The sequence below is a fragment of the Lepisma saccharinum genome, chromosome 16 (genome assembly GCF_977018435.1).
Source record: "Lepisma saccharinum chromosome 16, izLepSacc3.1, whole genome shotgun sequence".
NCBI lineage: Eukaryota > Metazoa > Arthropoda > Insecta > Zygentoma > Lepismatidae > Lepisma > Lepisma saccharinum.
This window is the reverse complement of record NC_139244.1, coordinates 1,265,817-1,285,439: the sequence shown is the minus strand read 5'-3', so window position 1 is coordinate 1,285,439 and position 19,623 is coordinate 1,265,817. Positions and strand designations below refer to the sequence as shown.

Below are 19,623 nucleotides of genomic sequence, written 5' to 3'. Positions count from 1 at the left end.
AAAAACTTAATTGGCATGGTGCTTGAGAGACAGTGTTAAATATCTTTTGTTTCTCAAGATTTTATGCTCCTCTCATTGGTTTTTTTATCTGACACGCCGATGCAATGATTACACAATGAAAGTTTATAAACTGATTTTTGGACTGAAGAAACAGGCGAAGGAAATATGCAAGAATACCATGTCATTTTGACAAGTGCTCATATAAATAACAAAAAGACAATTGTATTTAAAATAGTTTAATTTTGATCAAATGTCTTTCAGAAGTTAATTCCACAATATATCCATTTATGTGCCCTTACAATATTTTCATATCTTCACAAATGTTTAAAAAAAGGTAATCATATGTGTCTTCCAGAGCATCCGGGAGTAAAATAATATTTTAAAAAGCTTGCAGAAAGCGATAAATATGTATAAATTTATATAAAAATATATTTGTGTAGAGCTTCAACCCATTTCCATTGTGTCGATATCTTCGTCCATCGGCTGCTGGAAGCAAGCCATCAAGGTGCCCAGCACGGGAGGCAAGGAACCGGGCCGCATAAGTCGAGAAAAGGAGGAAATCTGGTTGCTGATCACTTGCTCAAGCCGGGGCGGCTTGTGGACTGGCAGCGGAACGACAAAATTGCTTGAAACTCTACGTGGTGAGTGGACCTTTGACCATGGATGCTGTTGCGAGATACAAGTGGGGGACCTCCGTAATCTTGATACCCCTGGAAGATACAATGATGTAAGACACTGTTAGTCAGTCCTGTCTTTTTTTCTAGACCTGTAGACTGCTCAACTGCATACCAAACTCTAGGCTCTACTTACTACAATTTACTTCTCTCTATTGCTACACATGTAAGTACAGTGAACTTTTTTCAATTAAAATTATTCGATAATTTGAACAGAAGTTTATTTCCCTTGAAATTCTATTGAAACCAATGTTAACTCGGAATCGATCATGCTCGCTTTAGTCATGCCATTGGTCACGGGTGCAAATGGCACTCGCTCTTGCTTTTTAGGCATATTTCACCTAATTTTATTATTTTTAAATTTGCATTGTTTCAAAATGTTTGTTTTCAAATAGTGTAATACATCATTGAAATGAAGAACTCCCTGTGCGTTGTTCCTCAAAGCTGCTCTGAAGAACTCTGGAGCAGTTCCATCTATGCTCCACAAATCCGGTACAATAAGAAATCTCTTAGGTATTTTTCATGTTTTCTATTAACACAACAAAAACATATAGGTATCGAAACTAACTAGAAACGAGGTAGACCTATTGACTAAATAATGCACAAATCTAAATAAAAAAATGTAACTGGTCGTGGGTGAGCTCTGCACTCACTTGTGCCATTCGAAACATTAGCTAGAGAGAACCGCAAGCCATTACTTTAAATACTGTTAAAATGATGATTAAAATTGATAATGGGCACCAGAGGCATCTCGTGAACGCATGCGGTGCATGCTGCACATGTGTCAATTGTGGCAAAAAGGACAGCTTGCTCTGCGACGAGATTATCATTTCCACATTCTAATTTCTTCATTTAGGAGAAGCATTTATTTTACACAAGAGCGGTCAACTAAGCTTATATTACATTTCTTGGATCTGAAGTGACGCATGCGTCAGTTGTGGGGAAAAAATTATTACTTTCTTTTACTTCATATCCAAGAAATGAAATATAAGCTTAGTTGAGTGCTCTCGTGTAAAATAAATACTTCTCCTATATGAAAAAATTAGAATGTAGAAATGCTCATTAATGTCATCGCAGAGCAAGCTGTCCTTTTTCCCACAATTGACGCATGCATTCAGGAGATGCCTCTGGTGAGCACAGACCTCACCTACTACTAATTGCAGGTTAAAAATTCATATGCAATTTGAATTTTGGAATGTTTTGTTTGGATAGTTTATATTTACTCATATGAAGCCTCCATCCTCTCCTCAATATCGTGGGATTGCCCACCCCTTTCGTGAGCAGGTGTTCGACCTTAACCCCCCACTAGCCAAAAATTTGTGAAGGTTTTCTTATCTGCCCTAATCTGTCGGTTGTGATTTACATTGTTCGCAATGTTGAAGCGTGGCACATATACTAGCTTAACATTAGAGGAAAAAGTAGAAGTTCTATAAGAAAATTATGTCAAGTCTCACCTCACCACCGTGTCTACTTTGAAGCTGCTTGTTAACAATTCAAAAAACTATCTTATTTTTATTGTTATATGATCATAATCAGGATTTAGATGCATGTGAAATGAGGGAAGGGTTGTAGTGTATAGCAAGGATTATTATTTTCAATCTTGCTATTCTAAATATTTACTTAGCTGCCCAGGTGGGTCTGTTCTCCAACGGAATCTTATCTGTAAAAGTAACTCATTTCCTATTGAACAGTATTATGGGCTTGAGATGGAGATTGTTGATGCATTTCTTGCATTTTATTCCTTGTAAACGTTTGAATACAAACTGGGTCTGTGATCTGTAGGATACCACATGTTACAAATCAAACCAATTTATCCCCCGCCCGCCACGTAAGACATTTGTAAGACTAAAGACATGTTTACTTACTTTTTACTTTAGACATTACATCTTGACGCTTAGGATTTAGTTTCAAAAATTTTTCATGTGCCAAATCTCTCCTTACATTTTGTTTTTGAGATGTAGCAGGCTTGCGTTTTATAAGCAAGTGCCTGTCAAGCTTTTCACCAAAATAAAAAACCATCCTTTACAGTATATATATTAAAAGTATTGTACATAACTTGAAACATTTTCAAAGTTACCCATCGAATAAAATGATTCTTCATCCATGATCATTATTCTTCAAGAAATATTAATGCACACAAAAGTACGCACACACTCGCACAAGTAACATTCACATTCTCTGACTCATGGTAATAACAAGGTTTGCCCACACCCACAGAAGCAAGATCATTGGTTGTTGAAAAGAGTCACTTTTGGCCACACTTGCATCACAAAATTGGATATTTGACGATCTTTGGGTGAGGCCTGTAGCTAGAATTGATGTGGGGGAGGGGTTGCTTTGTAAACAAAGTCCATTTTTCAAAGTTTATAAGTATTAAATGAAGGCTAATTATGTAATATAATCATAAAGTTTAGAAATATTATAGAAATACTAGTTTTTCCTGTATTTTCTAAAACCTCTCTTGAAGTGTTAATTGACTGCTACTGGCAACATCTCTTTCAGTTCATACTAGCTACTTTTGATGACATAAATATTTATATCATACAAGAAAACGTGCACAGTGTTGAATCATAGTACATTCCACCCCCAGCCGAAGCAATAAAACTCCCCTTCGTTCCCAAAACATGGGAACTGTTGACCTTTGATGCAGATTTGGAAAAATGTGGATGATGACATCAAAGTCTCAGATTTCTGTCTAAAGGGGAGGCTGCAACAGGGGCAGCAAAGGTACAGATAAAGAAGCTCCTCTGTGAAAGAACAAGTCTAGAGAATCTTCTAAATACAAGTTGCCTCTACTTAGATTTCTGTTCATAAACAAGATGAACGAATGTAATAGCTGCTGTTCATGCTCTGTGAATTTATCCTTCACCAAATTGTGAGCAAAATAATATTTGCTGTCTATATTTTCACTACAAACAAATTATGCAAAATAGTTTTATCTAATGTCACGGGAGCCCCCCCTTTCGCCAGAGTATAATAGTGACTTGTTAATTTTATGCATTCCTGATAGCTATATGATGTTTCAGTACACTGTATAACATTTTTAATTAGGAAAATACTTTGAAATATCTATTTTTCCTGTCCTGTCAGCAATGCTATATCCACATGAGAAGTCAGGATAAAATTGATGTTGTCAAATTAATAAAATTCATACCATAGAGTCCTATAATTTATATTCATGCCAGCCAGAAGTTGGAAGGGGTGAATTTCAGTCACCTGTCCTCACCGAGAATAAATTCTAAGCTACCCTTGCACTGTTTTATGTAAACAATATATATGACTGTAAACAGGAACCAAGCCGACATCCATTAGAGTATTATCTTGAGAAAATAGGGTCCAGGGCTGGAGAAGATGTTTATTATTTTTTGTATGTTATCATAATTACTCCCATTGTCTTGGTAAACTGAATGATCAAATATGAGGAGCAAAGTGAAGAAACAAAGAAAACAAAAACCTACTATCTCAATGGGTCTTAGACCGATGTCCGCGAGGAAGTGCACTGTCCTATGATGCCAAGGGTCCCAGGTTCATATTCCAGCCTAAGCGTGGGTGTTCTTTGTGAGTACCCCTTCAAAAATTTCATCATTTGAACATTTGACTCTTCAAGAATATTACGCACAATAATATATCGAGAGACTAGCAGTTGGGAGGGGCGAGGCCCATGTTACCCTCCCCCTTAAATCTGTGCCTGATCTCAGCAGGCAATAAATCCATTGACAAGATTGATTTTCAGGATTGCATGTAAGGGGTAAGAATTTCAACATTTTTTTCCCATTAAATCCTTAACAATAGCAATTACTTCTGACTACAATCTTCAAAGATTTTGACCAGTCGGATTTGTGCATTTTTCAAGGTTAAATAAAGATCTCCATTTGAAGCTTTATAGTGATTTTCTGTGCTAACGACATAAATTGGATAGTTCTTGCAAATTAATTGTCCGTTCAAATATTTACTAGAATCTGACAAAACTAATTTCTTACAATTGAAGAATATTTGCAAACTCTAAATTGTCAAAAGTGAAAGGTACAAGGAAAGGACATAATGACATTTTTATTGAAAACTACATTTATTTCATGTCAATACACACACACACACACATAAAATGGAACACATGTACATATGCTGTATAAAACAAGAACTCGCTTTCATAAAGTTTCATTTAAACAAACTCTGTATCACAGATAAATCATGAATGTCACAGCAACATTAATACTATAATAAATTTCTGAAAAGAAACATTTATATTCTATTTTAATAATTCTACACTTCACTACTTAAGAAGTGCCTTACAAAAAAATATTGACATAATGGAAGGACAACATTCAGTACGAAATAACATATACAAATCCTTTAATATTGAAAGTATTGAATAGGTAATAACTATTAACTAAAAATCTTTACTACCACAAGTGAGTCAGGGAAGGGGGCATTCAAATTTAAGGCAATTCATATAATGTTAGGAAGAATTAGGACATAGTATCAGGATTATTGTGTGGCAGTATTGGAAACACTAATGCAAATACAGGTTGGGTCAAATTACATGTGTTTTCTGATGACATAATCCTAGTCACGTGAACTTATGTATGAAAATCTTTGATGTGAAATTTGATATTTTTGTTGTTTTAGAATACAAATTGTTTGTTCCTCTACTTGGTATATTTTGTAACTAAAGTTACTACTTCAGTGTAATAAAGAATATAGTATTTTGACTAGGATGATCGTCCTCTCCAATTTAGTACAGTGGCTGTTGGAGAGGAATATCATATGGAGCTTGTAATCCAGAGATCCCATGTTTAATTCTCACTGGTGATGTGTTACACATTAGTTTGGATCCACTTTGAACTGTAAGTTCAATCCTGAACTGCTTATCTGACTGTAATGTGAACAAAAAACATTTTTTTTTTTTTACTTTTACCATAATCCGTTCATAAGAGGTTGAACAAATATTGAAAATTTTGAACTAAATTACACTTCTAGTTCTATTTTACCATTGGAACCATGGAAAATTAGGAAAATGTTGAAGTATATGTGGGTTAAAAGCAATAGTTGAACCTTAGTTGTATCTAGAAAATATTTCTATTTGAACTTAAGAATTCATGTATTAATCTATGCCTATAAATGCAGAATGACTTGGAAGAAGTGTTTTACGTATATTAAAACATGTTGAGAGTAGTTGAGCAAGGACAAATTCTTGCAGTGGAAATTGAACCATGGTTCAATATTGGACACACAAAGTTGAAACGTTCAGAAAATTTGAGCAAGAACTTCTTAATACACTGAAGAAGAAACTCCTTTTCTACAAATCTGCTTTTTATGATGTTCAATGATTTCGGTGTCCACCAGTCTCACCTTCTGGAAACATGAGTACTTCATTTCATTTATTAATTTGCTACCTCATAATACTTTCCTCCAAGCATGAAGAACTTATTGTTCCACAAAAAAGGAAAGTAAACATGTTCAGAGAATTTGAGAAAAGCCACCTAGTTCTAGCATTAAAAGTTTAATCATTTTCAGAACATTTGAATAAAAACATCTTTTTCCACACTGGAAGTAGAAACATGTTTACAGAATTCAAGTAAGGATACTACAGTCCAGTCCCACACTGGAAACTGTAGTATGTAGTTCTTGCCCTGTAAAATTGAACATGCTCATAAAGATAATTAATATATAAGAACTGAAATTGGCTGAAATTTCAGCTATGGAAGAAATAAAAGTTCTTATTTATATTAATTATGAAATGAATGTGGCTACACAGACCAATGCGAAGATTTAAGTTCATTCAATTTGAATAAGAACATTTTGGTTCCACACTTAAAACTGGAACATATTCAGAACATTCAGGTAAGGTCACTTGTTCTCGCAATGAAACCTTCCCACGTGTTCACCAATAAGAGAGCTGACAGGAGATTATTACTATCACTGCTATTATCGAGCAGAAAAGAGTCGCCATCGGAGCATGACATAAGCGAAGCTCCGAAGGATGAAGAGGATGACGACCAGCCCCACGATGTCAACCCAGTAGATGGCATCGGCCATGTCGATCTCCCGAAGAAACTTTTCCGGGTACTGGAAGTGGCAGTACATCTTGGAGCAGTCCAGAGTCTCTCTCTCGCCGTAGATGGAGACGATGAAGCCCTCAAGAGCGTATCGGAGGTAGCTGGTCCAAGTGCCCCAGCGCATGTAGTATGGCATATCTCTCACAGCAACGCCGAATCCAGACATCATCATCACAGGAACAGAGATTGCTGGCCCAAGGAAGGTTCCATTCTGAAATTTAAAGTGTGGAAAATTAAATATTATTAGAAGAGTAAAGTATTGTTTTAATAACGTCGAACTAACCTCCATGGCAGAGTGGTTAACACACCATGCTCGATGCTAGGGGTTCCAGGTTCGAATCCCAGCCTGGACATTGGTGTTCTTCATATCACTTCATCAATTTCATCAGAACATCAATCATCCTCATCTTTACGATTAGCCAAAAATGGGAGAAAAACAAAGTAAAATAAAATAATCAATCGATAGCATCGTAACATTGAAATGTAGAGAATAGGAAAACACATTCCCTTTATTAATATTGTGGAAGTGTCACTTAGCGAATGCACAGGATTTTGATTCACCACCTTATTTATTGTTCCAGACATTTAAGTTTTTATCTAACTTGAAATTTAATCAAGCTCCTGCAAACTTGAAAGAAAAATGAACAATTAAGTAATCAAATTAGTTTCAAAACAGTGCAGCTGAAATATTATAATGTGAAAACTTGTACAAATTGCAACATCAAAAGATGAGTGATATTAACTCTCAAAAAAATATCCAGAACTAACCATCTGATATACCGAATCTCTTCATTATTTGTTGCTAGGAAAGCTTCAAGAATTATGAGCTCAAGTTCAAGACTTATCATGGCGGGTTATGTTATTTTCGCATGGCTGTCGTGTTAGTTGGACATGGGAACCTTGAAACATTGTATAGTTATATTTCTATTGCCACATGTTGCCTTAGGACCAGATAGTAGGAGCACTAGTCCTAATTTAATTTACTCCAAACATGACTATTTTTATGTAAAAGGTAAAAAAGGTAAAGTGTTTCCCTGTGCTTAGCACCACGCCGTGAAGGCATATAGGGTGTGTGGGGGTAACGCTCCACACTTTCTTGATCCGGTCGTGAGTGGGGGTGATGTGATCAGCACCACACCCCTGACTGCCTTTACCCCCCAGGGTTTCCCCCGGGTACCCATGTTATTCGACGCTGGGTGGGCGCCGGGGGCGCTTCCAACGTTAGAAATGTTCCCGGATTTGAACCGGCCGGGGATCGAACCCGGGACCTTTAGCATGGTCGTCAGACGCGTTAAACTTTTAATTAACAGTAATTGAAGTGTTTTAATTCGGTGGACTAGACAGTCACTTATCCAAGTACTTTCCAGACATAACACTGCTTGATTTTCCTTTTCGTCAGATGAAATTATTAAACTGGCATTTTAGATTTGTTTCTTAATTATGTCTAGGCATTTTGTAAATGTGTCTTCTTGGATCTCGTTCGCCTATGGTATTTATGGTCAGATTATGGTGGGGAGGTTGTTATACTCAGAATTTCAACCTTTTGCATCGCATTAATTCAAGTAGCGTTTCTTGATCTAACTCTTCTCTTATTTTAATGTTGGGTACGTATCAGTCTGCGCCAGAGATTATTCTTAGTGCCTTGTTCTGGATACTTCGTAGTGACCTTTGGTACGTTGGGGCATTGTGCTGCCACACAATGCACACGTAAGTTAACATAGTTCTTAGTAGAATGTTAAACATCGTTAGTCTATTTTTGGTTGTAAGTGCCTTGCTTTTCCATATATATATATAATTAACCTAGATGTGTGTTTCCTTTGTGCGCTAGTTTCTTGACGTGTTATTTAAATGTGAGGCCCTCAACAAGTAATATACCCAGGTCGGTTGCCTTTGAATTCTGAGGGATGTCATTTCCTCCCATTCGGAGGTTTAGTGGATCATGTTTTCTCTTTTTTGTGAATAATGCGGAGACACTTTTATTCGCATTTACTCTTATTCTCCATTTTTGCCCAATCGTTAAAAGTTCTTAGGTAACGATGCATCTTAAGGGAGATTTGTTCTATTTGAGAAAATAGCAGAGTCATCTGCATATACAGCCAGCGTACCATCCCTACTTATTGGCATATTGGATGTGTACGAGTTCTGCCATTCAAAAATGAGTCTAGTGGATGTATTAAAAATCTACGAAAGTTTAAATGAGCTGGTATTGTTCTAGACTTGTAAACTTGCTGCCCAGTCTGTCTCCCATTATAAATAATGTAAACACACTTGTATGTGTAGGCATATGTACTTACGACAACATTCGCTATGGCTCCTATGACCAGGCCAAAGCTGTGAGCAACGTACGTGACCAGCAAGCTTATCAGGAAGAACATGGAGAATCTCGTGTATTCTATTGGTTGGAAACTCAAACCATACACCAACACAATGAAGATGGTGCATGACAAGGTCTGAAATGAAAGAAGGAAAACTGTAGTACATATTTAAACTTCCACATAGAAAGCATAATTTGTAAATGTCATTGTCATACTAATCAATATCACAAAGTTATGCTGACGATATCAATATTGTTTAGCATTGAAATAAGGCATTGACATGAGGCTGTTAGCAACAACTTATCTACGAACATTAATGCTCTGAAGGCAAAAAATGCCAATTACAAGTATATCATCATCATTAGTATTGTATTCAATGACATTTTTTGTGGAAGTTATATGATTTCATCCATACATGTAATACATGAAAACCTAATCCAAAGTTACTGGAAACATGGCCTCCACTTAACGTTTCATGAAACTTAGCCTATACCTCTGAAAATTTTGGGACTACAGCACAGACTAAAATTATTATTTTCCATAAATTTGTACAATACAGTAGAACGTCGTTTATCTGCATGTCAATCATCCGCAACGTCAGTTATCTGCACACTCAAAAAAGCAAGAGCTGCAAGAAAAAAAAAAGATGATCAAATCTTTTCCAAAAAAAAAAAATTCTGAATATTTTTCTGCATAAATAACACAGTACAGGTACAGTACTGTAATTTAGGCATGTACTGTAAGTATATTACGAGTGTTTTCTCATTTTCTCATGTCTTTTGTTTTCTTGTACTGTATACGTATGTAGTACTGTGTACATGGGCGTCTGGAAGGGGGGGCCATGGCCCCCTGCTGGAAAATGAAAGTCAACCAAAAAATATGTATTTAATACATATAATTTCATTTTAGCAACAATAATATGTGTTATTTATTGCATGAACACCATAAATTCAAATTTAAGCAATGTTTTTTTAGGGAACAACACTATTTTTGGGGAAAATTAGCCTTCGTTTGCCCTCCCCTGGAAAAAAATACCTTCCTTGCCCCTCCCTGGAAAAAATCCTGCGGACGTCCATGACTGTGTACTGTATGTATAAAATAAACCTGTACTGTACGTGCTTTCCTTTGTTAAATAAACACATGTTTGATTATCTGCAAAAATCGTTATCCGCATAACCTTTGGTCACAATTAATGTGGATAAATTACGTTCTACTGTATTTATATATTTTTCATATAATTTAAAAATCTGATTTATTCAGTTTTCTATAAATTTAAAAAAAAGTATATTCTGCTATTATTAAAGCAACTAGGAATTATCTGGTTCCAAAGTTATTTACAAATAGGTTAGACCATCTATGTCTTGACAAATAACAGAAGAAAATAGGGAATAGATTGGGATGTGAACTTACCAATATTGGAATGTCGACAACAGATGCCGCCAAGTAATAGGACTTGAGTGTGTACCACCTGTTGAAATGCTCCTTTACTAATATGTTCATCTCTAGAGGAACTGAAAATACAGAGAATATGATCATTATATATATATATATAAAGTGCATATCTGTCTTTAGCATAAGTCAATATAAAAGATCCAAGCAGATTTTAGTAAGATATAAGTCAAACTTATAAGATATATTTAACAAGATTGGATTCAGCCTCTTCCAACAGGAAAATTGAAGAACTAAGCCCCATTATACAATAGCACTTTGAGGGTGTAGGCTTGCCATGCAGCTTTTTTGTGCTATGACAAGCTGTTGACACATTGAGACTGTCGCCACTGCAGTCAGCTTTCTAGACCAGAATCTGCTACTATTTCTTTTCAAGTAGCTTCTCTCAAATCTGAAGCAACACCGACATTTAGGAGTTCTTGTATGTGATCAAACTGAAGGGAATCTCAATTCCATTGACAGAAGATCCATACCTGGATCTAAACTTTGGAAACGAGCCTGGTATTATTTTATTAAATGGTTACAGAATTTTGATAACATAAGTAAAGTATTTATGTAAAAGTTACTATAAAATAATAAGTGTGCCAGTAAGGATGGTATTGACTCTTATCTCATGATGAGTGTAGAAAATGTAGGGCAGTGTTATAGAGACCCAGGTTCGAGTCCTCCTCATTCTCATTTTTTCATTTAAATTTCTACATAAGAAGATAAATCTTGGCATAAAACACACATTGTCATGTGAGATCCAGAGAAATGTAACTCCAAAAATGCTATTTTCAGTTTTGTTTAAATTAGCTTCTCCTCCAGAGGGGCCTCACGGGTTATCAGGCGGCTTTGTAAACAGAGTCCATTTTTCAAAAGTTTAACGGTATTAAATGAAGGTAAACTATATGTGTGCGTGGGGGGCGGGGTCATTAAGTTATATAAAATTTAGAAATTTCATGCAAATACATTTTTCTATATATTTTGAAACATCGCTTGAAGTGTTAATTGACTCCTACTGAAATCATCCTTTTCTACACACTCCACTACTACTTTTGATAATGCAGATATTTATATCACACAAGAGAAAATGCACAATATTCAGTCATTGTGCCTACAGTACATTCCACACTGGGCCGAAGCAATAAAATGCCCCTTCGTTCCGAAATCTTGGGACACAGATGTGGAGGAAATTTGCATGATAACGTCAAAGTCACAAATTTCTGTCTAATCGGGAGGCCGTAACAGGTCAGCGAAGGTATAGCTCCCCTATGAAAGAACTTTCTGAAGTATTGAGAAGAGAATCTAAAATGCTGTTCATGTTTCATGAATTTACCATTCACCAATTTGCAAAATAATATATGCTGTCTACATTTTCACTCTTCACTGCAAACCTATTACACAAAATAGTTTTACCTAATGTCAAGATGGCTAATGGCAGTGTCAGTGGGGGCTGAGCCCCTGCCTGGCTACGGGCCTGGCTCTATTTGAAGTTAGATCGACATATCTCCACTTTAGATCATCAGCAGTAAGGTGGAGTCACATATCTCCAATTTACTGACACATTTTAAGAGTGAGACATATTCCTAATTAGTGTTACCAAACGTCCGTATTTTCCCGGACATGTCCTACATTTTTGCCTTATGTCCGGCGTCCGGGAGGAATTTGAAAAATATCATAAATGTCCTACATTTTCAGTTAAAGTGAAATGGTGCAAGTTACAAGTCTATGTACTATGCTCCCAAACTCAATAGTGAAATTTATTTTCAGTTATAGAACAAAAAACGGAAGCAGTTAATGAACGAAGTTTTCGGGCCATATTCTGATGTCACAGTTCAGTGCCTGAGTGAAATTTCTTGCCTTGGGGTTTATACTGATGGATGGTAATATAATTAAGCCTTGTTTCCATATTAAAACCAATAAGTTGCTGACCAAGGCAGTTTATTAAGATAAAAACACTTAACACGTAACGTTTCGACCCTGTATCAGGGTCTTCCTCAGACGAAGAACTAAACTAAAATGATTTTAGTTTAGTTCTTCGTCTGAGGAAGACCCTGATACAGGGTCGAAACGTTACGTGTTAAGTGTTTTTATCTTAATAAACTGCCTTGGTCAGCAACTTATTGGTGATGGATGGTGTTTCCCATTCTTATTCAAAATTTTGGTTGTAAAGCAGGGGGTATAGAGAACAAAGTTATTGAACTAAAATCTACCCTAGATAAAACTTCTGAAACCATTTCAAGTTATGGTAATTGCTCAATATTTGTTTGCCATTGCAGGTCATAACGAGAGAGTACTTTCATTACCATCAGCACAACGGAGTCAAAAGACTTTCAAAAAGTCTGTAAAATTTGGTACTGGGGTTCAGTATGATTTCAAAGAGTTCGACTGTTCAGTCTCTCATAAATTGAGTAAACTTTAAATTTTGATAACAATTGCCTCCTCTAAGAAGAACGAGTTAAAACATGTGTACTGAGAAGTGTATTGTTGAGTATTGATTACAGGTTTGGAAATTTTGCATTTCAGAATTCATTGAGAAATCATGTTTTTAAAAAGTTGCAAAGTGTAAACTTCACATTACTTTCTAACGTGTTCTAGAAATGTGTATTATTTATTGTGAATGTTAAAGTGCCCTACATTTTGACTTAAAGTCCTACATTTTGGGACATATGTCGTACTTTTCCTTTATAGCGATCTGGTAACCCTATTCCTAATAATCCATTATTTCCTCTCTCTTGCAAATTTGATACCCAGAGGGACATAACTCCAGTTTATCACACGACAATATAACATATCTATAAATCCAGCCTCTTTATGGTGTGCATGAATAATTTGAATAGTATAGCAATTTCTCTGAAGGTGCATCTTTCACATTTCAGTTTACAAAAGTCACAAGATGAGATTTTCAAACAGTGAGTCTTGGTCTATGGAGTATTGGTTAGAATTATAAAACCCTTCTTTTAGTTCAGCATAACAAATAAATAAATACATTAATTAATACACAAGAAGTAATAATAACCTGTGGTGCAACAGCCTGTAAGGGCCAAGGCCTACCTTCTGACTGCTGGCCTCACTCCCACCAGAGGTGGAAAACCATCCAACTAGTTATGGGCTGACGTGTGGTCAGCGCAACAAAAACAAAAAGTGGGTGGAATATAATTTAGGAAAATTCCCCGGTAACAGTTTGTTATATCGGAGACACTTTTCTTCAAATTTACAGGAGAAACTACTTACTGAAATCAGTTTCTGTAGCATTGTCGAAGTTCTTCGAGGTATTTTCTTTGGCGGAAACTGAAAACTTCACCATAGAATGCTGCAGAACAAGAAATAATCACTTTTTATGTAAGGAACTTGCATTTTTTGTAAAGTGACAACATTATGCCGTTGTTTCCATTATGTACCTGCAGATGGCGTGAGCATTGAAAGTCACGCGGTCTCGCAAGTGTTTCCAAACGTGCCTTTTTTTACAATAATTTTTTTCTTTTTTTTTTTAACTATGCTTACCTAACCTAACCTAACCTTGCCGGAAATGGTCCGTGGGGCTATCGTGAATAGTTTTTGGGGCTATCCATCAATGGTTGGCAGTAGCGTACGCAGGATTTCGTCAAGGGGGGGGTTATTTCTAAAACTTTCTCCAAATTCACATTACCTTTGATTTATTATACTTTAATTAAATAATAATAATCACAATTAATTAATAATACTTATAATTAATTAATTAATTAGCCGAATTACTACTAATAATACTACTAATACCACTACTACTATTATGTAGTAGAGATCTACATAAATATACCATTTATGAAAACAATAGAAAGAAATTACTTTCTAATCATTCAATTTTTATCAAATCCTGGGAGCATTTTTTTGTTTTTGTTTTTGTCTGGTCAACGAGGTGAGACATTTTAAGGGTGAAGAAAATCCATAAAACAAGAAAATATATTAAAATAAATTGAAATAAATAAAGTATGGAACTCATCCAAGAAGCTGCGGTGGTCTGGTCGGTATAGCATCTGACAATCACGCGGGAGATCCGGAATCGATTCCCGAAATTGGTTGGAATTTTTCCGGCTTCTTCCCCACATAAATGTCACCGATAATTCACATCTGGATTGTCTCACTGTTCTTACCAACAAAACATTTTCCAATAGTTAAGCTTATTGTCGTTTGAATAATTGTCTAGTCAACAAGGTGAGACATTTTAAAGAGAGACATTCAAACGTGCTGCGGTAAATAATACAATGGGAAGGCAGACTGGTGACTGTATTCTTGTCCGCCTAGCCTTTGTCTATACATTAGCCTCTAACAACGAACCAAGAACTTTCTTTAGTTAATTCTCATTGTTCGCACAAAAAAAATACATGTTTGTTGAACACTGGCGTACGTAGAGGCATGGCCGATGGTTAGAGGCACATACTTTTGGTAAATAAAAAAGCAAAATTTCAGTATAAAAACAGAGTCAATTTCGGGTTCAAAAGCTGTAAATGAAATGAAATTTCGCTGTTAAAGCGGTGAAAAAAGCGGTATATAAAATTACATTTTGGTTTTAAAAATGTGAATATAATCGCACTATTACACGAAATAAACATATCCCTTCTAATAGCACATTAAATCATTACCAGAATATTAAGTTTATTCCTGTATAGAGGAGTCCATTTTTGCTTTTCAAATATTTACAGCAAAATTAATCAATTTTCCTTGAATTGCATAACACACAGGATACTTCAGACTTCAGAAAGTGTCGCGTCGGTATATAAACGGTAAATTTCGTGTTTAAGAGTCTATTTCGCATTTTGCAGTTCATTTTGCATCATTTCGTGACAGAACAGGGTAGGAAAATGCACCTCACACCTTTCAGAAACCTTAAAAATTAACATTGCAATGTGTTATTTCAATTTCGTTTTCTTTTTGTCAAAAACGAAATATGCATGCCTCTACCGATGATGCTACAGCCCCTACCAAAATTTTGAGAAAATCAGAATTTTAAAATAAAAATCCGTTAAGAACTTTAAAAAATCAAAATGTGTAAATACGAAACCGCTTTTAAAGTGAGTCCCGATTACCATTTTTGTCTTTGAATACAATTTTAATAGACTAAAAAGCTCCAAAAATACGAAATATTTTATTATGCATCCTGCCCTCCAAAACGAAGCCATGTGTTATCCACATTTACTATTCCGGCCCCTCCCCCCCCAAAAAAAAACTGCGTACGCCAGAGTATTGAACATTGTTGCAACTGAAATACAAAACATTTTATTTCTCTTTTAAATCATAGTTACCCTCATATTTCACTTTCAAGAACTTGTGCTTATTTTCAAGGTATCACTCTGAAAGACGCATGTGCTTGGAATGCTGTGCTTTTCTCCATGCTACATGGAAATAATAATTCAAATTATTATTATTATTATTATTATTATTATTATTAGTGTAGTAGTAGTAGTAGTAGTAGTAGATGTAGTAATAGTAATAGTATTGTCCCAGATCTTTGACTGTGGTAAATTAGCCATTTAAATTTTTTTCCACAGCATTTTTCATTATATTTCACAAGCTCAAGGGGGAGGGGGTTAAACCCCGTAACCCCCCCTTGCGTATGCCACTGATGGTTGGTTCCTGGGTCTATCGTGAATGGCTTTTCGGGCTATCGTGAATGGTTTTTGGGGCTATCCATCAATGGTTCGTGGGGCTATCCGTCAATGGTTCGTGGGGCTATCGTGAATGGTTTTTTGGGGCTATCCGTCAATGATTTGTGATGACATAATGAAAACTAAAGTAGGTATTTTTCGGTTAAGAATGTTGGAAACACTGCATACCCACTCCAAATCGCCAAAACACAAGCACGACGCGTGATGATCCACAGCTGTGCGTGCCATATTGTATGTTCCGCAACGGAAGAAAGGAACCAAAAGAATTACTCGTAACGTGAAAAATAGATGTTATTTTCGTGTAAAAAGCATAATGGCACCTTCAACTATGTTCCGCAATACACAGTTCGTAAGTACAAACTATGAGAAATACAAAATATCCGATTGTAATGTGTCTCCTATATAACGAACTGTTACCAATTCCCCTAAGCCTTACTGATGAGTACTTACACGTGAGAATCGTGAGCATCATGGTGGAGAACATGAGGTGGACGAGGATGGAGAAGAGGAAGTTATAATTGTCCAAGATGCGGGCACCATCGTTCCCTATCCCGAAGAACATGAGTCCCAGGAGCAGACCCACACTCAAGTTCACCATGATTCTCCCGTGGGTCAGCGTCTGCAAAGTAATAATCAATCTTATGTCAATGATTGCATATCATTCACTCGTGGATGTCACCAGACATTTTGTAAAGAAGTCAGGTGATGATAATATGCAATAATTTTTATTACCAAATTTTCATTGTTACGTAGTGGGAACAGGTGAATGAATAGTTACCAGAACAGGCCAAGAAAGTTGAATGAAAACATTAATGTGATTTCAAAGAAAATAAACTCTACTCTCTAGAGTTATAGTGGTGGCAGGAGGGCAGTCCACGAGCCATTTTTTTCTTTATTTCTTTTTCGCATTCCATTCTATCAATATACTGAAATGCATAGTTACTATATTTTGTAGGGATGGGACCGATTAATCGGTACTCTATCGGTATTACCGATTATTTTACCGATCCAATATATCGATAAATATCTGATAATTTAGTGGAAAATTCTGCCATTTTGTTGTAATTTTTATGGATAATCTCCATGCCCTAATTTCTAAAAAGTAAATGTCTAAATATGAAATTTCTTTTTCACTGCAGTCATCTCAAAACACACATTTATTAAGGAGGTCAGTGAACCTTTCAGGTTCTTCAAGGACCATTTCTAATTTTGTATCGGATCGGTAGAATATTGGTTATCGGTATCGGTAAATTTTATATCGTTACTATATCGGTATCGGCCAAAATTTCATATTGGCCCATCCCTAATATTTTGGCATTAGCTTTTACATACCTTGCTCAAGGGAGTTCAGGGGAAATTTAATTTGTGGAGTTTACATTAATTAAACTCTCATAAAAATCTCGTTTTGGGAGCAGTGGTGGATCCAGAAGTTACAGTTGGGAGGGGCAAATTTCTGAACTATACTTGCACTATATTATATGAACAATATATAGTACTGTATAGTATGGGCTCACTTCCATGTTTTGGAGATTAGAATATTGCTTTGCAATAATAGGAGTCCAGGGCCAGTAGATTGTTATTATTGCATGTTGTTGTCATAATTCCTCTCATTGCCATGGTAAACTGAACAACTATTCTCTGAAGGGATCTCGGGTTTGATCCCATTTTGAGGTAGAATTGCACATTCTTCTAATTTCAAATAAACAATGAACATTTCCAGGGGACTGATTAGTTTGATCACCCCTTGCTTTGCAAGAAAAAACATTTGTCTCAATGTCCTCTATACGCTGTAAAAGCTTGTCGGTATGTAGATATATAGATATAATATATACTCTCGATTACATTTCCTGACCACACCCTTGAGTTAGGGGACACTTATTTTCTACTCTCCCATGTTTAATGAGCAACCAAACAAACACCACTCAGAAGCCATTACCGTGTCTCTTCCCATTTTGATGAATCCTCTTTTAAGAAGAACCAGGAACTGGGTCCATTCTGACGTCTCCTGTTTCACTCCGCCTCGGTTCCTTGAACCACAGAACAGGAACGATGGGCACAGCGCCTTCATCATCACATAACGCTTCTTCATCACTGGAACAAGAAACAAGACAATGTCGATTTATGTTAAATACAAATAAAAAAGAGAAACGGAAGGTAAATGTAGAAATTTACTGCAAGGTTTATAGTGTTGTTCAAATGCCATACCCCAATATTGTTATTTTTAGTATTTTAATAATTTCTGTTGACTGCATTACACCAGTTATTTCTATTCATTCATTAAAGAACATGTTATCATTTTATATAATATATACCTACAGAAATATACAAAGTTGGTGGCCACAATTATGTTAAAGTTGCCCTCTGGAGCTTGTTTGAAGCATCGGATTTCACTGATGCTTGGTATAGAGGCTATGGAGAAACAAATGCTAATGAAAGAAAATAGTTCCAATTTTCACCACCAGGTGGAAATGTGGTGCACAGTGAACAACATCCCAGGAAACACTTCGTGGGACCATTGATCACATTGCCTTTTGCTTCCAAAGAGTCATTTACGTTGACAGAGCACATATTGAACACTGCTGTACTGAAATAAACTTAAATTACTTGTTGTTAATTCATTGTCACATTTACACCTGGTGGTGAAAATTTGAACTTTTTTTATCAGCTTTTGCTTCCCCATGGTCTCTATGGCCTCTAAACCAAGTTTCAGCGCAATCCCTTGCTTCAAACGAACTCCAGAGGTCTGTGAGTAGGCTAGGGCAACTTTAATCGTGCTCATCCAGTACCTCGTATGTATGTAATTAAAGTGTAACAATTCATCAATACCTGATATGTGTCTAACTTTTGTACCACTGCACTTTTTTAGTATCATTGTTTCAGATTTATTCTGTGTATAGTCCTTGAACACAGGATGTATTTCAGGAAAGCAGTAATACAAGTGGTGATGCCTGGGATGATTATTTAATGGTGGCAATGGCCCTAACCTATCTAGAAGTCAGGGCAGGCAGATCTGCTTTGATGTGATGCACAGGGTTTTTATTATAACATATCCCCCAACTAATATGATTTAAGCATCCCCCCACTTGGGAATTTCCACTTTCAGAAAGCATGTATTTGTTTTTTAAGTTTTATTGTGCACAATGTGTATATTTGTACATACTTTTGTTCAACTTTCTGATGTTGTTTATTACATTAAATATGTGCATTTACAATTAGAGAGTGTTTATTCAAAACAGAAAATAAAATATTTTTCTTCCACTTCTTCCAAATTATCCCCCTCCCCCAACTGAGGTAATCAATCAACTTACCTTGCATGCTATTAGATTTGGAGTTGTCTTCAGTGATAAATTCAGGAAGAGCATCTGCACCACTGAACCATTTGGTGCTCCTTCCATTCCCAGATGCTGCTACCATCTTGTCATTGTGATCTCCATACTCACCACATGTTGCTTCGAGCACTGAAAAGAAATAGGGAACTTAATGATTTTAAGTAAGAATTACTCTT

The 19,623-nt window shown here is 36.0% G+C and overlaps 2 protein-coding genes across 2 annotated transcripts in view; both read right to left on the bottom strand.

Annotated features, from left to right (window-relative positions):
- Positions 1-220: 220 nt before the first annotated feature.
- LOC145999832 (uncharacterized) lies at positions 221-2,841 on the bottom strand. The gene is made up of 2 exons (XM_083137094.1): positions 2,540-2,841; positions 221-710 (listed from the first exon to the last, which is right to left on the bottom strand). Exons 1-2 carry the CDS (start codon positions 2,691-2,693, stop codon positions 445-447), a joined length of 420 nt encoding a protein of 139 aa, XP_082993220.1. The 5' UTR covers positions 2,694-2,841; the 3' UTR covers positions 221-444.
- A 1,942-nt stretch (positions 2,842-4,783) lies between these two features.
- The window catches only part of LOC146000186 (ATP-binding cassette sub-family G member 1-like), an 84,524-nt gene continuing 69,684 nt past the window's right edge, over positions 4,784-19,623 (bottom strand). Inside the window, exons 6-11 of the mRNA XM_083137544.1 lie at positions 19,427-19,576; positions 18,055-18,209; positions 16,569-16,737; positions 10,456-10,556; positions 9,025-9,180; positions 4,784-6,941 (exon numbers count right to left, since the gene is read on the bottom strand). Coding sequence (XP_082993670.1) covers positions 6,600-6,941; positions 9,025-9,180; positions 10,456-10,556; positions 16,569-16,737; positions 18,055-18,209; positions 19,427-19,576 — 1,073 coding nt within the window. The 3' untranslated portion in view covers positions 4,784-6,599. The remainder of the gene's footprint in view (positions 6,942-9,024; positions 9,181-10,455; positions 10,557-16,568; positions 16,738-18,054; positions 18,210-19,426; positions 19,577-19,623) is intronic.